The following is a 23,692-nucleotide window of genomic DNA, read 5'->3' as shown; positions in this document are numbered from 1 at the left end:
CACAAACACGTTTGGAGTGTGTAGGAAGTCCAGTGTACTTACGGCTGATTAGAACTGAACCAGGAAAAGATCACAACTAAAACCAGGGAAAGTTAATGAGATGCTGCTGATAGTTGATTACTTCTCATTGTTTAAAAAGAAAAAAGTCAATAACTTTGCATATCTGGGTATAAAATCTCCAACATGGTCGGTATTAACTGTATTTAAGTAAGACTTTAAATCATCACAAGCTGTTAGAGGAACATGAAAACCAAATAGCTGCTACACAGAATGGTCTTTATTTTTGCTTTTTAGTACTTTTCCATCTTCAGCATGAAAAAATATTCAAATACTATTCACATTACTCATCTGTTCACCCTTGGACATTTCGTTGTATAACAGGGTCACAGAGATGAACTGAAGAAAGATTTTAAATAGAAACCTTGACAGAGGCTGCACACAAAAATATGGCAATTTGTCCTAAGTTTTGACCGTGTGCAGAACATTATTTTTGATATTTTAGTGATATATCTCCAGACGTGTGGAAAAATACTTTCATTTACTTGTCATTTATGTCAGTGGACAGTAAATAATCTGAATTGGGGAACACTTCACTGCAGGTTATGTTTTCACTGTTATCCAGTGGTTGTTTGTTTGTCAGCAGGTTAATGCAAAAACTACTGAACAGTGGAGGGATGGGACGTGGGCCAAGAAAGAACCCATTACATTTTTGCATGATCTGGACAAAGGAATTTATTTTCACTTTCCTAATATTAAGAAATAGGACGTTAAGAAAATTAAGAAAAGGCAGAAATAGGGAATCGTTTTTGACATTTTTACAAATCTTTCAGGAAATGAATGGATTTGTCAAATTTCACAAGTCACAATTATGACTCTTAATGTTTTTATAACATATAGGACATGACAGACACCCACATGTCACGGTATGGACTGAAAATCACAATAAAACACTTATCTGTCTTCGATATGTGAAAATAAGATTCTGCACAGGAAGTGTCCCCACGAAAACAGATCTCAGAGACAATCCAGCAGCCTCCTTTAACTACACTCACAATGTGAAGCTGTTAACGTGCAAAAATATCTAAATGTGCATGTTTGTGTGTCAGCTAAATAAAGACATTTCATTTGGAGATGAAAGCAGCAGAATGCTCACAGGCTTCCTTACAGCACAGCTCTGACCTGAGTAATCTCTTCAATGAGCGCCTCCCAACCACTGTTTTACTCTGTTAGAGGCTTAATATAGACATAATCCCGCTTTCTGTCGTCTCAACTCCTGATTTATCCTCGAATGCTTAGCTGGATCATCTTCACACTTTATTCAACCTTGTAGGTAAAAGGCTGCTCGATATTTTGAAGGTTTTCAAATTTATTTAGCTGTTAAATAGGATCCAGCTCCATGAAGAAAAGAAAGATGAATTTAACATAGCATATATCCTCTGATTTTTCCTGCTCACAACCAAAACCACCAAGAATGAATTGCTTTAAAAAGCCCAAACAGTCGCAAAGATCATCAGACCTTTAACTCTCCACCAGCCTCAAGGACGTCAAACACCAGAGCTGCCAAACATTCACAGAGCACTCAAAATCCATCCATCTATCCAGAGTGAACCAGGCAAATAAACATCTATTACTTCAGGAGGAAAAACATTCAGCTTCTGTCTTCTGGATCTAAAACACATCCCAACAAAGCAGAGGGCAAAAGCCGGTAAAGTCGTGAACTGAACCCTCTCTTCAACCAAGTGGAGACATTGACTGAAACTGATGGAGCGAAGCAGCAACAAGTCTGTCAGGGGATGGACGGATCATCCTCCACACACACCTGACCACAGCCGGCTCAGTGCGAGCTGGAGGGGTACGGATTCATTGTTGTCACACTACTGAGCACGCAGGTGTTTGTTCAGCAGCATCGTCTCAAAGCAACAAAGAAAAAACAAACACCAGCAAGATGTCCATGAAGATGCTTGAGAAAATACACATAAATAATAAAGGGCTTTGGCTTTTTTGGTAATTTTCTTATAATAAAATTTACTAAATAAAAGGGATTAAGATTTAAAATTGCCAAATTATCCAATTATACCTGTTCAGTATTCAATCAGGACGCATTAAAATTAGGAAATGACATGATTTGACTTGAAACCTTGGATCCTGAGATGGTTTTACTCGTATTTCTGGGTGTCTTAACTTGTCTTCTTCAACAAAGCAACACAAAGAAATACACAAAACAACCAAAGGCAGCAACTATGAAGGTATCCAGCCTAGTGTGTGTGTGTGTGTGTGTGTTCTCCAGGATCACAGCCTATACAAAACCTATGGAGCCAAAATCTGTCACTGACACAAATGTAGCAGCAACATTCCCCCTGAGCATCACGGAGCTGCAGCCAGTGTGAGAGGACTGGAAGCCGGGGCTGTGGATGTGTGAGGCTGGATTCAAACCGGACCAGGAGCGGAATGATGCTGCTGCTGCTGCTGCTGCTGGAGGAGGAGGAGGAGGAGGAGGAGGATGCTGCCGCTGCCGGGTTTCAGCACCCCGACAAAAGCGGACAGTGAATGGGAGCACCGCACCGTGGATGGAGGAGCACTCACCTCCGAGAGCGCAGAGAGCGGAGTAAACAAGCCAGAGGAGCCGCGGAGGGCTGCGTCCCGAGCCCAGACGCTCCAGCGGCCACATGGTCGGAGGCTGACGGCTGAGTGAGGCGGCTGCAGCCCGGGTGCGGGTCTCAGTCTCAGTCGCTCTGCTGCTGGTTCACATTTTCTCTCCTGCACATCTTCTCTCTCCCTTTTTTTTTTTTTTGTCTTTGCCAACGACCAGCTGTTTGTGCATGACGTCATTGAGACGACGCGCGGCCGGCCCCTCCTCTCCGCCTTTGATTTGACAACCTCGAGATGTCGAGTGATTTCATTGGACCCCGCGACCTGTCACTCAGCGCGCACCGTGCACACGACCACTGCACCGCAGAGAGAGCGCGTCACCTCGGACCCACCACACGCGCACACACACGCGCGCGCGCACACACACACACACACACAAACACACACATATATATATCTATATCTATATAGATATATATAGATATAGATATACAAACACACAGATGCACACGCACATATATGCGCAAACACACACACATATTTATAAACACATATATGCACACACATACATACACACATCTACACATACACACATGTACACATACACACATCTACACATACACACATCTACACATACATACATGTACACATGCATATAACCCATGTACATACATACATGTACACATACATACATATGTACTTACATACAGGCCCGCCGACAGGGGGGGACAAACGGGTACGTTGTCCCGGGCCCTGGACTGGCCCTGGAATGGGGGGGGCCCATAACTGGACCCCCATGAAGTTGGGATTAATTATTGTATGTATACTTCAAAATGTGTTGATTTAGAGAAGAAAAGTGCTTTATTTGCATTCAATTAATGACTCCTAGATTGTTTGCCTTCATTGCCCTTGAAAAAACGGCCAATAACCCCCTATCAAATGCCAAAATGGTTTGGTCTTTGGAGAAGAAAAAAGACGACATCATTCCATTAGTGGTCAGTGCGCGCTGCGCAAGTCGATTCAACATGCACAAGTCAGGAGCCCAAAAAAAAAAAGAAAGGCGAAAAAGAGAGGAAGAAGCCGAAAGCCTGAGGGGATCTCTGTATAAATATTTCAGAAAAGACTCAGGTGATGCTGCAGGTACCAGTAAAGGCAGCTGTGCAGCACAGCCAGGTAAGACACGGCCAACTTTTTCCAGCCCCGTCGTCAAGTAACACAGGCGGTGTGTCAAACATATTAGCGCAGCACCACATGAGAAAGTCACACGGAGATCAATATCAGACAGACAGGGTGCATTGAATAATTTGATAACCACAACGGCTTTATTACACTGTGTTTCATACGCCTATATATAATTGAATCTTAGAATATGCACATTACCCCGCAAATGTTTCAGGCAGGCACGCGCTGCGCACTCCAATCAGGCTGAATTGATTTGAGAATAATTCCCAGTCAGCTGAATTACAGCCAGTGTAACGCGGCTCATGGTTTAAAATAAGCCAGTGGCATGGCAACATGTGGAATTGCCATTTAGATAGAGTTAGATTTAACGAATGGGTTATAAACGTGACGTTTTGGGGTAGCCTGTAACTTCGTTTCTGATTGCCGTTAACTTGAAACTCGCCAGATGAATGGGCTCCGCCTTGTTCCCCAAACATTCTCTGGAAGTTCAGCGGACATACACGCGGGTCTGGTGATAAATAAAAGTACCCTTGACATGATTCCCCTTGGTCAAGTGAAAAATGGTTGATGAAATGTGCAGTTAATGAGCTCTAAGTGAATACAATAGCGTGAGTTTTATTGTGGTATGATTCTGAAAGCCATAACTTCACTCAGTCCATATCCATAGCCTATCCAATTAAAGTTGTAAATAATCCTTTTGGTTTATCCGTAATAAATGGGCTTGTCATCCCGATGTCATGTGTTTGGGAGCTGCACAAGCGAATTCTGTGGTTGTGTTTCGGCGTTTGGCAATTTTGGGAACAAAAAAAAAAACCTTAGATTTTTAAACTTTTGTAGTCTTTGGGATAGAGTTAGCCAAGTTGATCAGTCTATTCTTTTCTGTGTTAAATCATCAAATTAAGGGGTTTTCAATTTGTTATTTTATAAATGGTTCATTTTGACACCTGTTAATTTAGATATAGCCCTTTTTATCGAAATATGTTCACCTTTATAGGAGAGGCTAGAGAGGATGAGAGAGAAGAAGAACAGGCTACCAAACAGTATGAGAGAGAGGAAGAACAGGCTACCAGTGAGATAGAGGAAGAACAGGCTACCAGTGAGAGAGAAGGGGAGGAGAGTGAAGGGAGAGAGAGAGAAAGACACAGTGATTCAGGAGCATTTATGGGGACCTCTGCATTTTGCTCAGGATCTTCCTGTCCATGCCTGTGACTGTGGCTGGAGGTGAGCGAGCTTTCAGCAAATTGAAGCTTATAAAAAACTACTTGCGCTCAAAGATGTCACAGGAGAGGCTCAACGGGCTGGCAATGCTTTCCATAGAACACAAGCTTGCAAAGAAGCTGGACACCACAAAAGTCCGGCGCATGGCACACAAAGTTAATGTTAAAATGTTCAAATAAATTGTTTGTTGAGTAATGAGTATTTTTTTGAATTTCCGTCATTTAAGGGTAGGGTAGGGACTGAGAAAGTAGAGGTGTGTGTGGGTTTTGTTTTGGGGGGGGGGGGGGGGGGGGGGGCCATTGAGAGAATTTTGTCCCGGGCCCAGCCAAACCTGTCAGCGGCCCTGCTTACATATATACATACGTACACACACACATACACACAGGGCCAAGTGAGGACTACAAAGGCTGCAGCCTCGGGCGTCTGGATGCACATTTGAGGCAGAGGTTGTGCTGAAGTATCTGACCAGTGTATTTAATTTTTGTAACAAAATGTCCTCTTGTCTCGGGTTAGCTGGATGCTTACCATAGTTTTATGTTCATACTGAGTTTTCCTATTTATTTTACTGTTGCACATTTTATTTTATAAATAAACATTTTATTCCAGTGGGTTAACTTTCACCACAGTACTTATATGTGTAACGTGGCTCACACGCTCAGCAGGAAACTCTCTGGACATATAATGAAAATGTTCACCAGTGTCTGGATCAGACAATAATCCATTTCCCTCCAGGAGCTGGACATTAAGACTGACTCAAAGCCTCAGTCATGATTATTTTTAGGCTGTGGGGTGAGTCTTCACCATGAGTCATAACTGTCCAGGCAGATCTGTCAGAGCGTGAATGAGCTCCTGAATCAGGTCAGAGATAATTTACAATATTTGACCAAATTAATCAACTGAGCTGAAATACTGGCACCGATTTAAGAACAAATGTCCGACAGAATAAATTTCAAACTGTTAAAATATGGTCGCTGGTCTCAAACAAACAAAGCACAGAACTGAACTTTTGTGTTTTGGGTAAATTAGTTCACAATTTAAAAATAAAATTTGCCTGGAGATTGTTTCATTCAGGCTGTAAATCCACTGACTGAAGATTAGTTTGATGTTTTTCATTTTCCTTTGCTTTGATTGGGATATTTATATGATTTTAATTTAAGGGGGACATCATCCACTGTCAGAGTCAGTTACAGAACATGATGTCCCTCAGGGGCTCTTCAGTTTGGAGATCCAAAATGTTTCGACAAGTTGGAGGAACCAGAGATGCTCAAGAAGGTGGTGAGTGAAAAACAACTTTAATATCTAACGGCTAATGAATCATACGAACAGTTCAAACATACTCACGCATTTCAGCCTTCGAGGTCTTCACCAGAAAGACCCAAACTATGTCCATGCTTATGGGCTGTTTCATACCTGGTGGTCATGTGATCAGTATGGACAGGTTAGCAGTCACATGATCAGTGCAGAAAGTCACATGACAGACAAATTAAACAATTCAATACGTGCACATCATCTTAGAGCATCTGAAGATTAAGGGACCCAAAATAATAAAATCATTTTCTCCAAAAAATCAGATGTGGAAATAAACAATTACATAAAAGAAGAGAAATCAAATCCATCCATCCATCATCTGCACATCTTATTGACCCTGGACAGGTGGATACATACAGAGACAACACTCACATTCACACCTATGGGAGGAGAAAACCCACACAGAGAGACCCTGGCCTGACTGGGATTCAAACCTTCTTGCTGTGAGGTGACAGTGTCAACCACTGCACCACTGTGCCGCCCAGAGATATCGGGATAAGGTCCCCATTTAAACAGTAGACTCTTACTGAAAAACACAACTTTCAGTACACGTGTGTGACACAGTAAGTCAAAGAGAGGTGGGTCACGAGAAAAGACAACAATAGATCATGTCACTTCGATGAGTTTGGGACACAAAGCCTGAGTAATGCTCGTCTTTGCTGCGACCATAACAAACAACCACTGTTAGGTGCAGTGGAAGTTTACTCTGAAATTTTTCTTGGAAGTTGTAAAGATTGCTCTGGCCCCTGGATACCACAACCCACGCACAGCAGCCCATAGTGTCTGTGGCTGGATCCTCTATTAAACACTGCAACAATCAGCTCAGCTACAGAACGCAGCCTCACTGCGTCTGACTGCAACAGTCTGAAGAATCCGTCTCCAGCTGTGGACACTGTTCACTCCTTAATACAATGATGCACATCACTGATATGGATTTCTAAACAGGCACATTGGTGAGGTCTCCTGAAGGTTTCACACGTGACTCTTTTGAGGTGAAATCTTTGGTTTTGTGGGGTTTGTGAGCCTCTTTATGTTTGGATGCACGTAGATGTTAATGAGAACATCTGTGTGTGTGTCTGGCCACCTGCCCTGATCGCCTTTTAATTCACTGTACGCTGGGACCTCTAGGTTTTGAAGTGTTGCACAACCTCAAAACCAAAATAGTCGACAACAGATGGAAACCTCGTTAGATATTCTCCACGGACCCAAAGGACATCCTCGCCCTCCTGTCAGAGCAGACCTGGAAGCCACCCAATCATTATTACCGTCATTAAGAGCAGCCCGCCAGGATCTGATCGATTCTGACAGACAGAAAGACAGAGAATGACGATAAGTCATCATGGTTTCCACAGATTGATTAAAATACTACAATCCCCTGCTCGGTTTCTTTTCATCTTTTACACATCTTGGGGGGAAAAAAATCCATAAACTCTGTCTCTCTGGCAAGTTTTGCTCATTTGATTAAACTTTTTAAAATGTGGTTTGCTCAGGCCTCCCACAGTGATGTTTGGTGGAAAGAGGATGAGACACAACCTGCAAACCAGTTTAAAAAAAAAATGTTGTTAGGAGGAGGTGGAGTATGTGTGTGTGTGTGTGTGTGTGTTGGGGGGGGGCATATACAAATACAGCATGGCAGGAGTTATTTCTCTCCACAGCCTCGGTGTAAACAGCCACACAGTCGTACACACAGGATCACGAAGCGCCTCCGGTTCAGCGTTTTAACCAGCCGGCTTCATGGGAACACATTCACACGTTCACATCCACTGCTGCATCTAAATCCTTGGCCTCGGAAAAGTGGATGAATAAAAAAGTAAATTGTTGCCAGAGTAAAATCACATGTCCTCCACCAGCAGAGAACTGCCACATGTTACAGAGATAAGTCAGCAAACTGCAGAAGGAAGAGAGAGAGAAGGAAGAGAGAGAAGGAAGAGGGTGGCCGGCTGGTGAAGTTAAGCTCTCTCCCTCTGTAGCTTAGCTCCTGTAAACAGCACACTCTGCCTCGAGCATCCTATCTATAGAGACCACATCCTATTCCTGCTCACCATAACACAACATTTGCACAATAACAAAAATGAAAAGTGCACATTACAGATAACTGCACTGAGCTCGGACATTTTTTAAAAACCCTACTTTTTTAGTGTGAATCTCCACAAAATGTCTCATCTGTAAATATCAAAACACCAGTATTTGTTATCTAAAGTTCGAAAGTGAACTTTAACAGGTGAGATATTCATGGCTGAACAGCGCCCCCTTATGATCATTGTTTCTCTCATACTCTTCTTTCAGTTCAGCTCCTGAATAAAAAAAAAAACAAACAGCACACTTAAATTTAGATTTTCACATTTTTAATTCCCCATTTACAATATTTGACAAAAAAAACCGAATACAAACCCACCAAAGGAAAGAGATTAATAACTAGAGTTGCATTTGCACAGGTTTAGTAACAGTAAGGCACAACCTGACAGTAGAAATGTCATCCACGTTGTGTGATTCCACTCAGGTGATATTTCTTTAGTGTTATATTTTTTCCCAATCTTTGTTAATCTGGAGACACATCAAGATTAAAACTACAAAAAACTAGTATAAATACAGTACGACTCTGTTAAATCCGAGGTCTACACCTGAAGGCGTTACATCCTGAACACTCCGAAACGCGTCTTCTTCGTTGGTGCGTTCAGTGCCGCGCTGAGACTCAGTCCCAACACCAGGCGAGTGTCAGCTGGATCAATAATCCCGTCATCCCACAGTCTGTGAAAAGAAACGCTTCAGTTTGTTAGATGACACATTTCACCTCCCTCACCTGATGCTGCCTGTCGTACCCGCGCACGTCTATTAACAGCGACAGATTTTTATTTATTTCATTTAAAATCTCATCCACAGGATCGTGAAAGACTTTTTCTTGTCAGACAGACTTTGAAATCAATTTCAAATCTTTATGATTTCATCTGCTTTTTCAATATCGATTACTCTCTTTATATTTCACCTCGTTTCTTGTAAGTCTGTGTAAGAAGTTTTGAAACTTCTCTGTTTTTGGTGTAAAAGGTGTAAAAAGAAGTTTAAAACTAATTGAGGTCGTTTCCCAGTTCATCTAATATATAATCTGCTTAATCCCAACATTGCAACTCATCTGCAGATCTTCCAGTCACACTGTTTGAACTAAGAAATCCTCTGATATGTGAAACCCACAGGACTAAATGAAAAACAAAGAGGGCTCATTTTAACAAAACAACAGAGTGTCTGACGGAGAGGAAATACACTTGAAAGACATTACAGCATCACTCCTCATGCATGAATTACTTGTGGTTTCTCCATTTGTGGAAAAGCAGGATCACATGACGTGTGTAAAAATAAATCTGAAATAAATCCCGGTGGCTTTTTTTTTTTTGTCCCCGTTTGCCCTATATCATCGTTCCACAGAAGATGGGACATACTCTCTGGGAACCATTTTGTAAACGTGCGTCTCATTTTACCACAGAGACATGAAGTCTGATGCATCGTGACTTACCTGGCACTGGAGAAGTACGGGCTGCCTTCTGCTTCAAACCGCCGCACTATGGGTTCCTTCATGGCGGCCTCTTGCTCGGCTGTGAACTGTGAAGAAATTAAAATGATTGGTTTGCAAAAGGAAACTGAATGAAAGAAATAGTTTTATAATCACATCCATTAAAACACAGTTTGTCCAAATGAAAACACTGAGTAATAGAAAAATTGTTGAGTCAAAACCGTTTTTTTTTTCTAACTTCCAGTATTTATATAAACGATGTGAACAAATATTAGAAACACTTTAATATAAAGGAACCCAATTCAACAACAGCTCAAACTACATCTTCAAAGATAAATTCAAACGTTTCAAATAAAACAGATTTGCTGATTTTTTCATGACCGATAGATTTGCTGTTAATTTGATCAATGAATCAATAACAGTGACTAAAAAGAGGTGGAAATGTCCCACGGTTTAATTTTGATTCTTTAATTCAACAACCATGGTTTGTTTTAAATCCGTCTCGTGACTGTTGCCACACACTTGCAGAAGGAAATGGACGATGGGACTTGTTTTGTTTCATGATTTTGTTTTGAATGGAACGACTCGCAGCGTCAACAAAAAGCTCTGTAAAGACAACTGGAATCAAATTAGATAATAAAAAAACCATAATAACTTTTTACTACCTTCTCAGTCTTTTTAATGCTTTATATTGTTGAACCATCCAAACCCCTGATTGAAGCGCCTTGCCATCGGGCACTGATATGAGGTGTCACTCTGTTGCTATTAATGCAGTCTTAATACTCCCATAACAGCATACCTGCCACAGTTTAATTATATCCATCTGATGACTGCACTATCCAGGGTAAGTCATCACTGTAACACTTCCCACTGATATAATATTATCCTTGTATTAAGTGCCATGTCAAACCATTACTGAAAGAAAAGTGTCTTTTATAATGTTTATGCTTTTGGCAGCAAAAAAAACCCGCCAAGGCTAATTGAAGTCGTTCCAGTGACGTGCCGACGGGATGACTCATGGGAATCATTACCTCCTTTCCCTCGCGCGCCCTCTGATCCTTAGTGATGGTGGCGAGGACAGTGGCCGCCTGCTCGCCGCCCATGACGGAGATTCGAGAATTTGGCCACATGTACAGGAAGCGTGGGCTGAGGGAGGAGAAACAGAGGGTGTTCATTTACTTGTCTTTTCTAAACTAGAATGGACAGATACATTACAAACAATTGGTAGAGCCGGGCCGATATGGATTTCAGGGGGCCAATGCCCATAGGGAGTAAACATTTTAGCTAATATGTAATAATTAGAAAAATGGGCAATGATTTCAAAGATGTGGTTATCAAAGCGCTTTACAGTAGTTTAACCATAAAGTTTATTATAAATAACTAAATACAAAAACACAAATAGTACCAAATACAAAGAACTTGAAATCAAAATTGTTTTCATGTAAACCTCTTTTCTACATTGTTTATTCAGAAAGATAGAATTTTTCATATCAGCAAACATGAACACAGTCACCCATCTGTCTGTGAAAGGTCAAATGATAAATCCGACTGCAAAATGCGACTGATGAGGAATTCGATCGCCTTTAAGAATTCAGAAAAGTCTAACTGAAGGTAAATACAAATATATAACTTTTCCAAAACGTTAACTCATCTGTGCTTGTTTGAAAATTTTTTTCAAAAGTGTCTTAACATATTTAAATTGAGGGAACAGAGGGAGACAGATTGGAAAATTCAATCTTTAAACTGAACCACAGCTTCTATCTAAACTATGATGCAGATGTCATTTTACTACCATATATTTTGCAAAGAAATGAACGAGGGTGCACACACACAAAAAAAAAATCTGTTTAAAGCGCTCTCCATTGATAATACACATTAAAGTTTGTTCACAGTTCATGAAGTGTACAACTGCATTCGTTAAAAAACACATGCAGGCCTGTGTGGATGTTGAGGGAACTGGGCAGAATTGCAGGGTCTGTTCTGCTGAAGATTACAAGTCTGAAAGTAGAAATTATAGAAACGTCTCTGCAGCGCTGTTGTCTTGTTGTTGTTGTTTTTTTTAAACTCTCCATTGTGAGTCCAACAATGTTACAGGAGTCTTATGTTAAATTGGTGGAGTACCATCCCCTCATTCTGTCTTTTTGTTTTCACAGAAGTAAGAGTAATGATAGGGGACATTCTAATAAGTAAGGGGTGGCGGTGAGAGTGAAATTTAATACGGAAGATGAATTGAATAAAGGTTTCAGTTCTTCAGTTTCTGACCTCAAGAACCTCTTGAATGAGGTGAAACATCCTCAAGCATCTTTAAGAACCCAGTCCCCCTCGATTCCACTCTCCTTGGATAACAATCACCTTGAGGGCTGAGAATCTCCACAGAATTCAAATGCGTTTACTATGAAACGTGTTTTTCTGCACTGAAAGCCTCTTTTCCTGCTGCTACGAAAAGGTCACCTGCACCCAGATGTAAAAATACAAGTGCACCTGATGCATATTATGACACAAACAGAAAGCACAGTGTGGTTTTACACTCCAGTTATTCACAATTAAGACACGGCTAATGGCCGTTACCAAGGCTGCTGTTCTTCTTTCATGGTTTCCGGTGCTGTCACCGAGCACACATTAACCTTTTCATACCTGTACGCTCTGCCACACATGCCGTAGTTCCCTGCGCCGTAGGAGCCTCCAACGATAACGGTAATCTTGGGAACATTGGCACAGGCGACTGCGGTTACCATCTTGGCTCCATCCTTGGCAATCCCTCCCGCTTCATACTCTCTACCCACCATGAACCCTGAGATGGAGCCGACAGAGATTGCAAGTAAAAAGGCTGTGTTGACTTTGCAAGTGTGTGTTTGTTGTTATCTCCAGGGAGAAAACCTGAGCGTGTTAAAAATAAATCTTTAATGAGGAACAAGTAAAACTGAGAGACTGCTGATAAAGATTTGTACACCATGCCACATGAACTGATGATGATACCCAGCATTGTATTGTATTACATGCGAGGTTCACTGGGTGCCTCGGAACCCATTAAAAACCACAATACTTTCTCAGTTATTTCACCCCTTAGATAAGAATTACCTCGGCCAAGAAGGTTAGGATTACCACGTCACAGTTTTGGTGCGGATCAAAATCAGGAGGCAGATCCAGGAATCATTTTTCTCTCTGTGATAATGTGCTTTTCAACATTATTGTTTATTTCTCAGGGAATAATTCAAGGATCTTGACGAGGACTGATACCTATGAGCGTGTGAAACTTGGTGCGGATCCAAATAAAAATCTAGATGAATTGAAATGTGGTTTCACAACGTGACTGGTGGGCATTGGCAGGGGTGTGTAACTCCCTGTTACTATCTTATTCCATCATATGTCAACACTCTTCAAACATCAGACAGTGTGAACTCCCACTGACCTGTTATGTTTTGTAGAAAAATGAGTGGAATGTTTCTTTGGCAACATAACTCGATGAAATGCGTCCCCTGAAAAGAAAAGAAAAATATTCATTATTTAAATGAAGGAGTTAGTAATGATTTATGTTTCTTCACAATCACAAACAATGAACTCCCTAAAGAAACCACAGTGTAAATGTGTAGATTAAATATGCAAGAGGAATTTATGCAGAACTGCTTGAGGAGCCGGAGATAAAACGCACACGAAACTAAACTATCTCGGTTAATTGTGGATGTTTTCATTTCAAAAACAGCAAACTTGGTGACCACAGTGATGCTCCTAAATCCCCCGAGTGATAGTTTCTTAATGTCTTGTGATCGAAACAAATGGGGCTTGAAAATCGACTTCAGCTGCTTTGCACTCATCGTCCAGTGTGTGTCCTGTGATCAGTCGGCCTCATCTCGATCATCATCCTCCTCGTGACCACGCAGGACGGAAAGTTATCAGGCCGAGAGGAGGGACGTCATCTGGTGTCGCACTGCCTTTGTATTTGCCAGACTTTACTTTGAAATGAAGGAGCCGAATGGCTTTTCATTCGGCACAACACAGAGCTGCCAGGAGCCATTGTGCAGGCAAACGGGCACAAAGGACTGTGCACTGTGTGGAGAGACACCTCATTTACATACACTTTGTATTGCTGAATTACTCAGCTGTTTTCTTTATTTTGGCATTTACCTCTACCGGCTTTCTTCCGGTGATGCAGCCTGCATCGCATCACAAAGTGTAAACAGAGGTTGGAGACAATGTGGGAGACGGCTGCCTATTAGAAACTGTCACTTGGTGAAAAATGATCCATCAGCTGGCTCCCTGATGTGTGCACAACAACACAAATCTAATCTTTTCTCTGCTACCTCTCCCTTTCAGCGGCACAAACACCAGGGGAAAAGCTTTAAAACGTTTACAGTTAGCATAACAGAAGCCTGGCATGTCTTAAGTAATGACAGCGTGTCAGAAAATACAGGTGCTGAATTGATTTTTCTTGGATGTGCTCGCTGAGCTCGTCTGTTCCACGTCTGTGTTTGTCTGAAGCGCGGAGTCCGTCTCTCTACACAGTAATTGCGTGATGAGATAACCAGTGTTCATACTGTCATATTGAGACCTCGCAGAAATAAATCAAAGAAACCTTTTTTTTTTTTCTCCGTGCCAGCTTGTAATCTAATTCAAAATGTGTTAGAAATACTTATTAGTCCATAATCACAAATCCAGCTCCTCATCTTTCCTGAGGCTGTGCAAAGTTCAGGTCTGTTCACGGCAGATTGGTTTGCAAATTAAGTGATTTATATAAAATGAAAATTATGATTGTGCCTCGTCCGTGGTTTCTAAATTCTACGTTATTACAATGCCATTCATCAGCGTACTCAGGAGATGTTCCAGACAAGTGCAATTTGAGGGCTTATTGTACGAGATAAACTCGTCGCCTCGACTGTGAAGGGTCTCAAGGAACCATCTGAAACACTAAAGCTCCCGCACGAGAGAAATATTGATATTTAGCAAATCCCTGTGGAGAATTTCATCTAAGCTGCTTCACTATTAACATTTCAGAGGCACAATGTTTTGAAAACTCAACATCATCATGAGACTTTTTATGATTTCCAGATGTTTCTTGTTTGCAGATCTCATTTAAACTCATGAAATCTTAGGATTGCTGCTGTACAAATTAAACTTTTAAAAGAAATTAGGTTTGAGAGACATTGTGGAAATGCCATAGAAATCTATATTCATTACCACCACCAAGGAGGTTATGTTTTCACCCCTGTCCATTTTTTCGTCAACAGGATTACTCAAAAACTAATAAACAGATTTCCAAAGCCCTCGGTTGAGGGATGGGACATTGGCCAAGAAAGAACCCATTCATTTTAGCACAGATCCGGAACAAAGGGGCATTTCCTTAACGCTGCATTTTTAAACAACTTATGGATCCTGACAAAAAAATATTCATGAGTGTGGTGCTGAGCCAAACAAAAATCCAGATCTACTCAAATTAAATGTGGTTTCATAGGGAAAATGTTTTTTTGTTTCTGGTTCACTTTTTACCATTTCAGTCGTCTTTGGCTCCAAACCAGATTTACCTTTTTTGCAGATTCTGAAAACAAGACTCCGTTGTTGCCAATGATTCCGACCGGGTAACCAAATATTCTTGAAAAACCTGCGGAAATATTTGAGTTCAAATTCCAGATTCTAGAAAACAAAAAAGTCTGATTTTTGATTTTGGGATTTTGGGTTACCTGTAACAAGTGTGTCTCCGTAGAAAGCCTTGAACTCATCAAATTTGCTGCCGTCTACAATTCTGGCAATGACCTGCACACAAATACACGATAAAGACTTGTTAGACATATACATCTATTACATTTCTTCACTGACACTTTTAAAAACACAGGTTCTTTAACTTAAGCGATTTGACTTCGGTGATTTAAAGGCATCTCTTGTTGAAAAGGCGATTACAGCAGAACTCATGTAAAGACGAGCACTCACTTGAGTTTGCAAACTAAATGCACTGTCAATAGTGTTCTACACTTTGACCTCCTGAGGGTTAGCAGTAATTCTTGCTCCTGGATCTACATCAAGAACCAAAGACACAGGCTTTAAACCAAATGAGATCATCTGGCAAGCACCGGCCAGAGAAAACACAAGATTGATGCCAGTCGTCCATTATCGACTTCACTCCCGATAGAGAGACCTGACAGCTAAGTAGTGTTTAAAGTGCATTCTGGGCCTGTGAAAGACAGGTTTATTTATAAAACCTGAGTCTGTGTTCAGTGAATCTTGTTTTCTGATGGTAATATTATGGCAAATCAATTTAATTAATGACGAATCATAAAATTTAACTAACAGGGTGTCTAAAGCTATAAATAACTTAAATTTAAGGCTTTTTAAGACACGTTTAATGCCTGATTAAAAACACAAAACTTGTGATGGAAATACACACTAAAATAGAAAATGTACTTGTTCCAAGTAAACACTCCACTGCCTTGACCCCGAATGTCCCAAGATTGAAAAACTTTAAACACACACTGCAGTTTGCTTCATAAGTACCTCCAGGCTCTGCATTTACCCACCACAAGTACTCGTCATTCTCAAGCCACTTTTCATTAAAGTTGCATTTGAAAAGCATTAATTAAATGCAAAAACTTGAAAAACAGACACAGACTAATGATGGAGCACACACTGGAACTAGTAATTCTTCTTCTTTGGTCTGGCAGAGTAGAGAAAGTCTTGCAGTAATCTTTGGTGGCGATACGTCTCAAAGAATTAAGATCTATATAAGCTGAATTTAATACTTTAAGGACCTGCAACCACAACGACAAAGGATATTATGGCTAAGGAATGAGTGGAGCTAAGGAATGATTTTTAAATGATTATGTAGTGCTTTGATTAAATCCCTTGTAGTAGATTATCAAGTGTTTTAAAAATTTGATTTGAGTGTTGCCATGTTCAAATGACTTTGACTTACAGCCTCCACAACATTTCCTATTCTAAGGAGTGTAAAGGAAACTGGACGTCTACCTCTCTGACATCAAAGTTGCGCTTCAAGTTATCTCCAACTATGCCATAGAGTTCATCTGCAGGGTACAGAGGAGCTTCAGTGGGTTCCGTGGTGACCTGAAAAACATCAGACCGGCTCTGTTTCAACAGGAAGCTCAGACACAAGAACTGGATAAATTATTAAATGTCAATAGTTATTTTTTTGGACTGACCTCAATATTCTTCCTGTAGTTGAGGCTTCGCACCGCCTTTCTTGCCAAATGAAGCGCGTGATTATCGTCTAAAGCGTAGTGATCTGTCACACCAGATTTCCTGGAAAATATACAACTGATCAATCACCTGGAATTTATTACAGCACATACATCAATACTAAAAATGATGACACCGATGGGAGCATGAGCATGACTAGTTTTTAACGAAACATTGAGTAAATATAAACCAGTGAACATTCTATCCTGCGATACAGTAATTTCGAAATACTGAGATCTGTGTAAAGTGAAAAAATCAAATCCTAACTAGTGTCTGAGACTTCAAACAAAGCATCACAATTCCACACACGTAAAGTTATATTAATTTCATACTTGCAATGAAGATCGGCGCCGCCAAGCTCCTCGGCAGAAACTTCTTCTCCAGTGGCAGCTTTGACCTGTCAAAAATGAATTGGAGAAATCACTTGAGTAAAACAGGATAAATCTGACAATTGAAATTATTGTCCCAACTAAGAACGTTCCTTCATTTAACCATTAACTGACAATAACATCCATTAATCTGTTAATAAAATCTAACCAACAATCTGTTAACTTGACTACAGATTTCTCTCTCTCTCTCTCTCTCTCTCTCTCTCTCTCCACATTTAACCAGGATGTAAAAATGAGCAAACCAGTGGCGGTCCTCCGAGGAAAATAGTTCCTTGCTTCTGCACAATGATGCTTTCATCTGCCATTGCTGGTACATAAGCTCCTCCAGCGGTGCAGGAGCCCATCACTACAGCAATCTGAGGGAGCGAAGACAAATAATAAATAACACGAAAATCTAGTTACAAAACATGTACAACATTAAGAATGAACTGATGTGAAAACTCTTGATGGCAAATTAATACAATACTGGTGAAATCCATTTACTCTGCAGAAACCATTATTGTGATCCTTTCAATTACCGGTAATGTTATGGGCGCTTACAACTGGGATTTTAAATGTGAAGAGCAGGAGATCAATCCTCGAAGTTTATACAATGTTCGTCACTGGTGGACAGATTTTGGATGAATGATTGGGCACCCCAGTTAAACGAATATATGCTGCTGTGATTATCACTCCTGGGTGAATAGGAAAGCCACTGCATTCCTCAGCTCTCACCCGGTCCGACTTGTTTTGTTACTAAAAAGAAGGATGTCTCTTCAAAACAAAAATCTAAAGTAAGATGGATTTTAGTCGCCTACAGACAAATAAAAGATGAATGAGCAACAACGGTGCAGATTTACAGTATCTGCTGCCTGACTGAATTTTTCATACATCCTTTTCAACTTTCAAAGGAATGAAAAGAAATATGAGTCCAGTTGTTTTTGGCCAGAATAAAGGTAAGACTTTTAAAAAAGCACCAAAAAGATGCAAGCCAAGAAAACAACAGTGAACGAGAGGACACATGCAAATTATGAAGACGTTTAAATCTCCTTGTGCTATGCGAATAACGAGATACGAAGAGAACATGAGCGTCACCTGTGCTATTCCCTCTGAAGACAGCCTGGCCTGGTTGTAGAAGATGCGTCCAAAATGGTCTCTGTCAGGGAAGACGTCGGCCTGTCTGGGCAGGTTGGCTCCTCCAGAATCCACTGAAGGAAACAAGAACACCAGGAGGTTTTTTAGAACTAATAGATTATTAAAATATATATACCGCATCTACTTTATCTTCTGTTATATGAACTACAGCCTGCAACTCACAACCAGGGCTCTCTGGGATGTCTTAAAGCAACACTGTGTAACTTTAGCTGAGCAGCAGCGCCCTCTGCAGCCACACGTGGGGATTCATTCTGTCGAGTGATGAAGTAGTTTTCATGCAGGAAATAAATTTCCTCTGCCTCCGTAATCCCTCTTACTGAACTGCCACAAAACTCTTTATTACCCATGATCCCCGGCTTCTTTAACCAGGAGAGACAGGGAATGAAACATTCTCCTTCATAAAAGTCAGAGTTCAATCAAACTAATTCTGAAGCTTTTAAGGTTAAGAAGTTGCATAGTGTTGCTGTAAGTCTACAGATTCGGCCCATGGGGTCCTTTCACTGTGGAACTGTACTTCTCTGTATTTCTAGCATGACCTTCATATTTATATGTGTAGTTGTGGTGGCGAAAGTGAAAAACGTGTTTGAACAAACCCTTACAAATACAGAAACACTCACCTAAGTAGATGCACGGCAAGTGGTTCTGTTGGGCTATTTCTTGTGCACGAAGATGCTTCTTCACGGTGATTGGATAATACGTTCCTCCTTTAACTGTGGCATCATTTGCGACAATAACACATTCCACCCTATGAAAAATAAAAAAGATAAAAAAAATCAACTGGAATGTTTTAGTGAGTACTTAAGTGAAAATCCATTAAAATAATACAAAAAAGCTAAATTATCATAAGTTTGAATATTTTGCAGAAAGTTTTTTCTGTATTTACAGGCAGATAGAGTGTCTTATAATCCAGTTTGCATTTCTAGTCTGTGTTAGCAGAAATATTTATCTCAATGAATTTATCGATCAAAATGTTGGTTCTCGCACTGTGATAGAATAACAGGTAGTAATAAATATTCAAAAGGACAATATTTCAATTGTTTTTCCACCAGGTCAAAAAAATCATCCATCGTTGCAGCTTGTTCAAGAGTCACCTTTTCCTCCGGTGCTGCTTTCATAAGAGCCTTGCACATACAGTGCCTGTAATGTGTGAATAATTACATTACTACAAATTAGCTGATACATGCAAAAGGAGGTCATTATGATTACCCCGAGACACGTCCAATCCCGGTAATTATACCGCCTGCTGGGACTTCCTCTTTTCCATACAACTCATTGGCTGCAAACTGAGAGAATTCCAAAAAAGGGGTCCTGCAAGAAAATAAACAAACATCATGTAACACCGGCAGCGACAAACAGCTGACACCAGCGGATTCAGATTCCGAAGCCTGGCTCGCTCCTCATTTTACTGATAAACTACTATTAACTCACTTTTGACCCACATCACGCTTTTCAATTAGTTTAGTAAATTGTGGTTCATTCAGTGTTAATACATTTTCTGCTAATTTGCACATTTCACTACAAATTTGATGAATCTGGTTGCTCGATGACTGAGCCATGAATTTTGAATCTATCGAAGCTGGAGGTGGAAGTCGATGCATTACCCTGGATCCAGGAGTCTGTCTACACGCTCTCTGGGCAGGAGTTTCCCACGAGACGTATGAAGCCTTCTGGCTTTTTCTCCTCCACCTTAATCAATAAAAATAAAAAGCACATTGACAAATAATTTAGCAAGACTTAAAAAATCCAATGTTGGTTTTCAACGAGGAAACATTTATAGATCCTAACCCAAAAAACAAACGTATACCCAACCCCATGCACTAAATGTTTGAACTAAGATAAACATTTTTGCTCCATATGCACAGCTTTGCATACAACTGCATCAACTGTCATGAAACGCAAAATTCTACATTTAATCTACCCAACGTTAGATTCACTAACAATATTGATGTTTATCCTGCAAACTAAAATGTCAACGGTAAATGTGTGCACACCACAAAGTATAAAACAGTTTTTACCTTTTAGTTATATTTATTCACATTTGGGAACAACAGAGCCTTAAATCCAAAATGTCTACTCAGGGACATATGGAGTTTAACGAGAACAGAGTATAGAACTGACGGGTATAAAAACTTATGCTCACACACCCAATTTAATCTTCTCTGTCCGGCTTTTCAGTTCATCAACAAGAACCTGCATTCGTTCATAATTCTCCTGTAAAACAAGAAGAGCACATAGATAATACATTTACTTGTCATGATATATAACGGTGAGTTTCATGTAAAGCACTTGTGCAGGAAATTTATCTCGAGATTTGAAATAAAAAGTTTTTCAGACCGGAGTTATCGTTGGGTCTTTAATAGAAAGCTCTGCAGAAGGTTCTATACGGTCAGGTAAACAGGAAACATAAGAGATAACTGTTTCTGAGTAATGGCATGAAAAACTGAAGCCACCCGTAGTCTGGTTAACACAGGAAGCTGTCTGCTCTTACTTCTGCAAGAAAGAAGAGGTTTGCTTCTGCAAAGATCAGGGTCAACGAGAGGATCATCATCGAGAAAGGACATGAACTGAGGTTACATCTGACAGGTGCATAGCAACAGTCAGGGCATTGGATAGTTAAGAGTCAAACAGTAGAAGGTTTCTGTCTAGTTTTGAATCGTCCGTCTGCACGTACACCAGGCAGTTCCTCTTATGCGAGCACAACTGTTTCTATATGAGTTATTGTTGAACACAGCACACGAGCATTGATCAGACATAGGAAAGAGTTCAAGTAAAGTTCATATGCAAGTTTTCCATTACACACTTTAAATATATATACACACATTATATATTAATCATTAAAGACTGAAACACATAATTAACAATTTATTCAAAACACCACTTTACTTTAACAAAAACCAGCTCCTCTGAATACAAATTAAGTAATTAACACCTACTCAGCCGCCAGAATCAACACACAACAATTAAGACCTTTCATCAAATAATGCCTTTCACCGAAAAACCTGTTACCTTGTTACAGCACCCCCGTCTTCTGCCTGGGTTTCTCATTAGAAAATAGGAAATGTTATGATTATCGAACTAATTAAATTGTGAAGGTCGGCCAGTGGTTCAATTGAAATAGTGTTTACTATCCTCTCGACACTCGGTCGTCTAACTGAGTCAAGAGGAAATAAAAAAAGGTCAAGAACACAGCTGGAGTAAAAATGATTTAATGTGAGACACAATCACTTCAGAGCCAAAGTTTGTGCATTTGTAAACAAGTGCAAACATTCAGTGAGTGCGTCTGCAGCGACATCCAGTGGCCTTTCATGGTGTTGCATCAGTTGATGGAGGGTGAATGTGGACGTAATGTACCAATAGTTAAATCTCTAGTTTTACACTTTATTCCTGCACTGTTTTTCACCTTTTTTAAATACACTTAAATTAGCTGTACTGTGATTTTACAGGCTATGTTAATCTAATACACAACTTTTGTATAGCTTCAGTTATTTATCTTAAAGTATGTATTTATATTTGGCTTCAACACTGAGTTACTTCTGTCTCAATCACCTTATACTTCAAATATTTGTATTATCAATATATCCATTAGTACGTATTCTTTACAGTCATAGTTCTAGTGGTAAGACTTTTTTATTCTTGACTCATTGTTTACCTTTAATTATTCTTATGTTCTTGTATGTATCTATCTATCTACTATGTTTTAATCCAGTTCTATTAATATTTATTTTATAAGATCACAGTTGAACACCATGTGGTGGGTTTCATTGTTTTATTGGGTTTAATTTTGTCATTTGTTTTTTAAACACATATCCCCATCAATAGTTATGAATGAAATGACTCTTTGGAAACACATTCTCTATCTGCACACGAGAATAAAGATGTGTGTAAAGTGTCTCTGTCCTGTTTCAATGAGGATTCAGTGTTTTGTTTTAGCTTCTACAGTTCAACAGAAGGAACAAACATTTAACTCGTGGTTTTGTTCAGATAGGAACAGTTTGCTGTTGTTTCTCCATGTTGTGCAGGGGACAGATGTCTGCACAGTGGGACCAATGACAGCCGATGACCTCCTGCAGCCACAACACTTAGCTTCACTTAGCTTCACTTAGCTTCTGCTAAAATATCACATGACATCATCGCGTCTGCACCCCGTCACAGGTGTGACCTCACAGCTGAGCAGCTTTAACACTGATACTAGCAATTGTCAATGTGACAGTGTGGCTAGCTGCCGTTAGCTGCAGGCTAACCTACCTGGTAAACAGAGGAGTGTTTATCCGGCTCCGAGCCGAGTCGAGCCACTTTGTCCGCATAGTACGGTCTGGACGGAGACAGAGGCAGAGTCCTGCAGCGGAGCAGCCACGGCCTGACGGTCTGCAGAAGCATGTTTCAACTCACGTCTGAGCAAACGTGAGATTCACAGCTGCTAGCTTGGTGGCTAACCCAGCAGTGCTCTTCTTCTATGGTTAGTGTAAATGTTGCTCTATGTCGCCACCTGCTGTTCAGATAAAGTCTGCTGTTTAAAAACTACATCCAACTATACATCCTGCGAGGTGGGAATTAAAGGCCTATAACATTATTATTATTATTAATATTAATAGTAGTATTGGTAGTGGAAGTACCAGTGGTTGTAGTAGCAACTTTTTTATTTATCTGCATTCAAGTGTTATTATTGAAATTGGACAGCAAAGATACCAAGTACAAAAACATGCACATGGAAGCTGCCACCATGTGGACTTTAAAAGCATTACAATCTTAAAATCAGTGTGTGTGTTCGTGTGTGTGTGTGTGTGTGTGGGTGTGTGTGTAAGTCTTCATAAGTTAAAGTTTAAACTTTGCAGTAGTGTTTTTGCCATCCACCCATTCACCTTGCAGTGAAGGGATCATTTTGGGGTTCGGTATCTTGCCCAAGGACACTTCTGCATGCGGAAGGGGGAATCGAAGCGCCAACCCTCTGGCTAGAGCGAAAGGACGAGTGTTGAAAGTTGCAAGACTGTATTTGCCATTTGTATAAGGCACTGAGATTCTCTTCAGTTGTGTTTTAATCTAAATTATAATAGATTAAAGTTTGAGCATCCTTCACTCTCCTGCATGTTGTGAGGTTTTGACTGATATTTTTCAGTTTGGGCTTTTCCAGTCGATTAAAAAGCCCAGAGAAATAGAAACACTTTAAACTGCAGCTGAAACTGATGCAGACAAA

General features: G+C 40.3%; 2 protein-coding genes across 2 annotated transcripts in view; both read right to left on the bottom strand.

Annotated features, from left to right (window-relative positions):
- The window catches only part of tmem8b (transmembrane protein 8B), a 33,998-nt gene extending 31,184 nt beyond the window's left edge, over positions 1-2,814 (bottom strand). Inside the window, exon 1 of the mRNA XM_020099032.2 lies at positions 2,584-2,814. Within this exon, the coding sequence (XP_019954591.1) occupies positions 2,584-2,668 (85 nt within the window). The 5' untranslated portion in view covers positions 2,669-2,814. The remainder of the gene's footprint in view (positions 1-2,583) is intronic.
- Positions 2,815-8,625: 5,811 nt separating this feature from the next.
- Positions 8,626-22,964, bottom strand: mccc2 (methylcrotonyl-CoA carboxylase subunit 2). Its single transcript, XM_020098977.2, has 17 exons — positions 22,747-22,964; positions 20,646-20,712; positions 20,103-20,187; positions 19,708-19,809; positions 19,119-19,246; positions 18,442-18,554; positions 17,610-17,723; positions 17,311-17,375; positions 16,942-17,041; positions 16,751-16,846; positions 15,472-15,544; positions 15,316-15,392; positions 13,209-13,275; positions 12,434-12,590; positions 10,831-10,945; positions 9,803-9,888; positions 8,626-9,045 (listed from the first exon to the last, which is right to left on the bottom strand). The coding sequence occupies exons 1-17, from the start codon at positions 22,876-22,878 to the stop codon at positions 8,928-8,930; spliced, it is 1,695 nt and encodes a 564-aa protein (XP_019954536.1). The 5' UTR covers positions 22,879-22,964; the 3' UTR covers positions 8,626-8,927.
- Positions 22,965-23,692: the final 728 nt, after the last annotated feature.

Source organism: Paralichthys olivaceus, chromosome 4 (assembly GCF_024713975.1).
Source record: "Paralichthys olivaceus isolate ysfri-2021 chromosome 4, ASM2471397v2, whole genome shotgun sequence".
In the NCBI taxonomy this organism is placed as follows: Eukaryota; Metazoa; Chordata; class Actinopteri; order Pleuronectiformes; family Paralichthyidae; genus Paralichthys; species Paralichthys olivaceus.
Note: the sequence above shows the minus strand (reverse complement) of the source record. Positions and strands in the feature narration are given on the sequence as shown.

What these genes read in the sequence shown, in the direction of transcription:
- mccc2 (XM_020098977.2), bottom strand. Translation starts at nt 22,878, where the DNA reads ATGCTTCTGCAGACCGTCAGGCCGTGGCTGCTCCGCTGCAGGACTCTG. An exon ending in AACACTCCTCTGTTTACCAG is followed by an intron (nt 20,713 to 22,746) that starts GTAGGTTAGCCT and finishes CTTGTTTTACAG; the next exon opens with GAGAATTATGAACGAATGCA. An exon ending in GACAGACTCCTGGATCCAGG is followed by an intron (nt 19,810 to 20,102) that starts GTAATGCATCGA and finishes ATTTTCTTGCAG; the next exon opens with GACCCCTTTTTTGGAATTCT.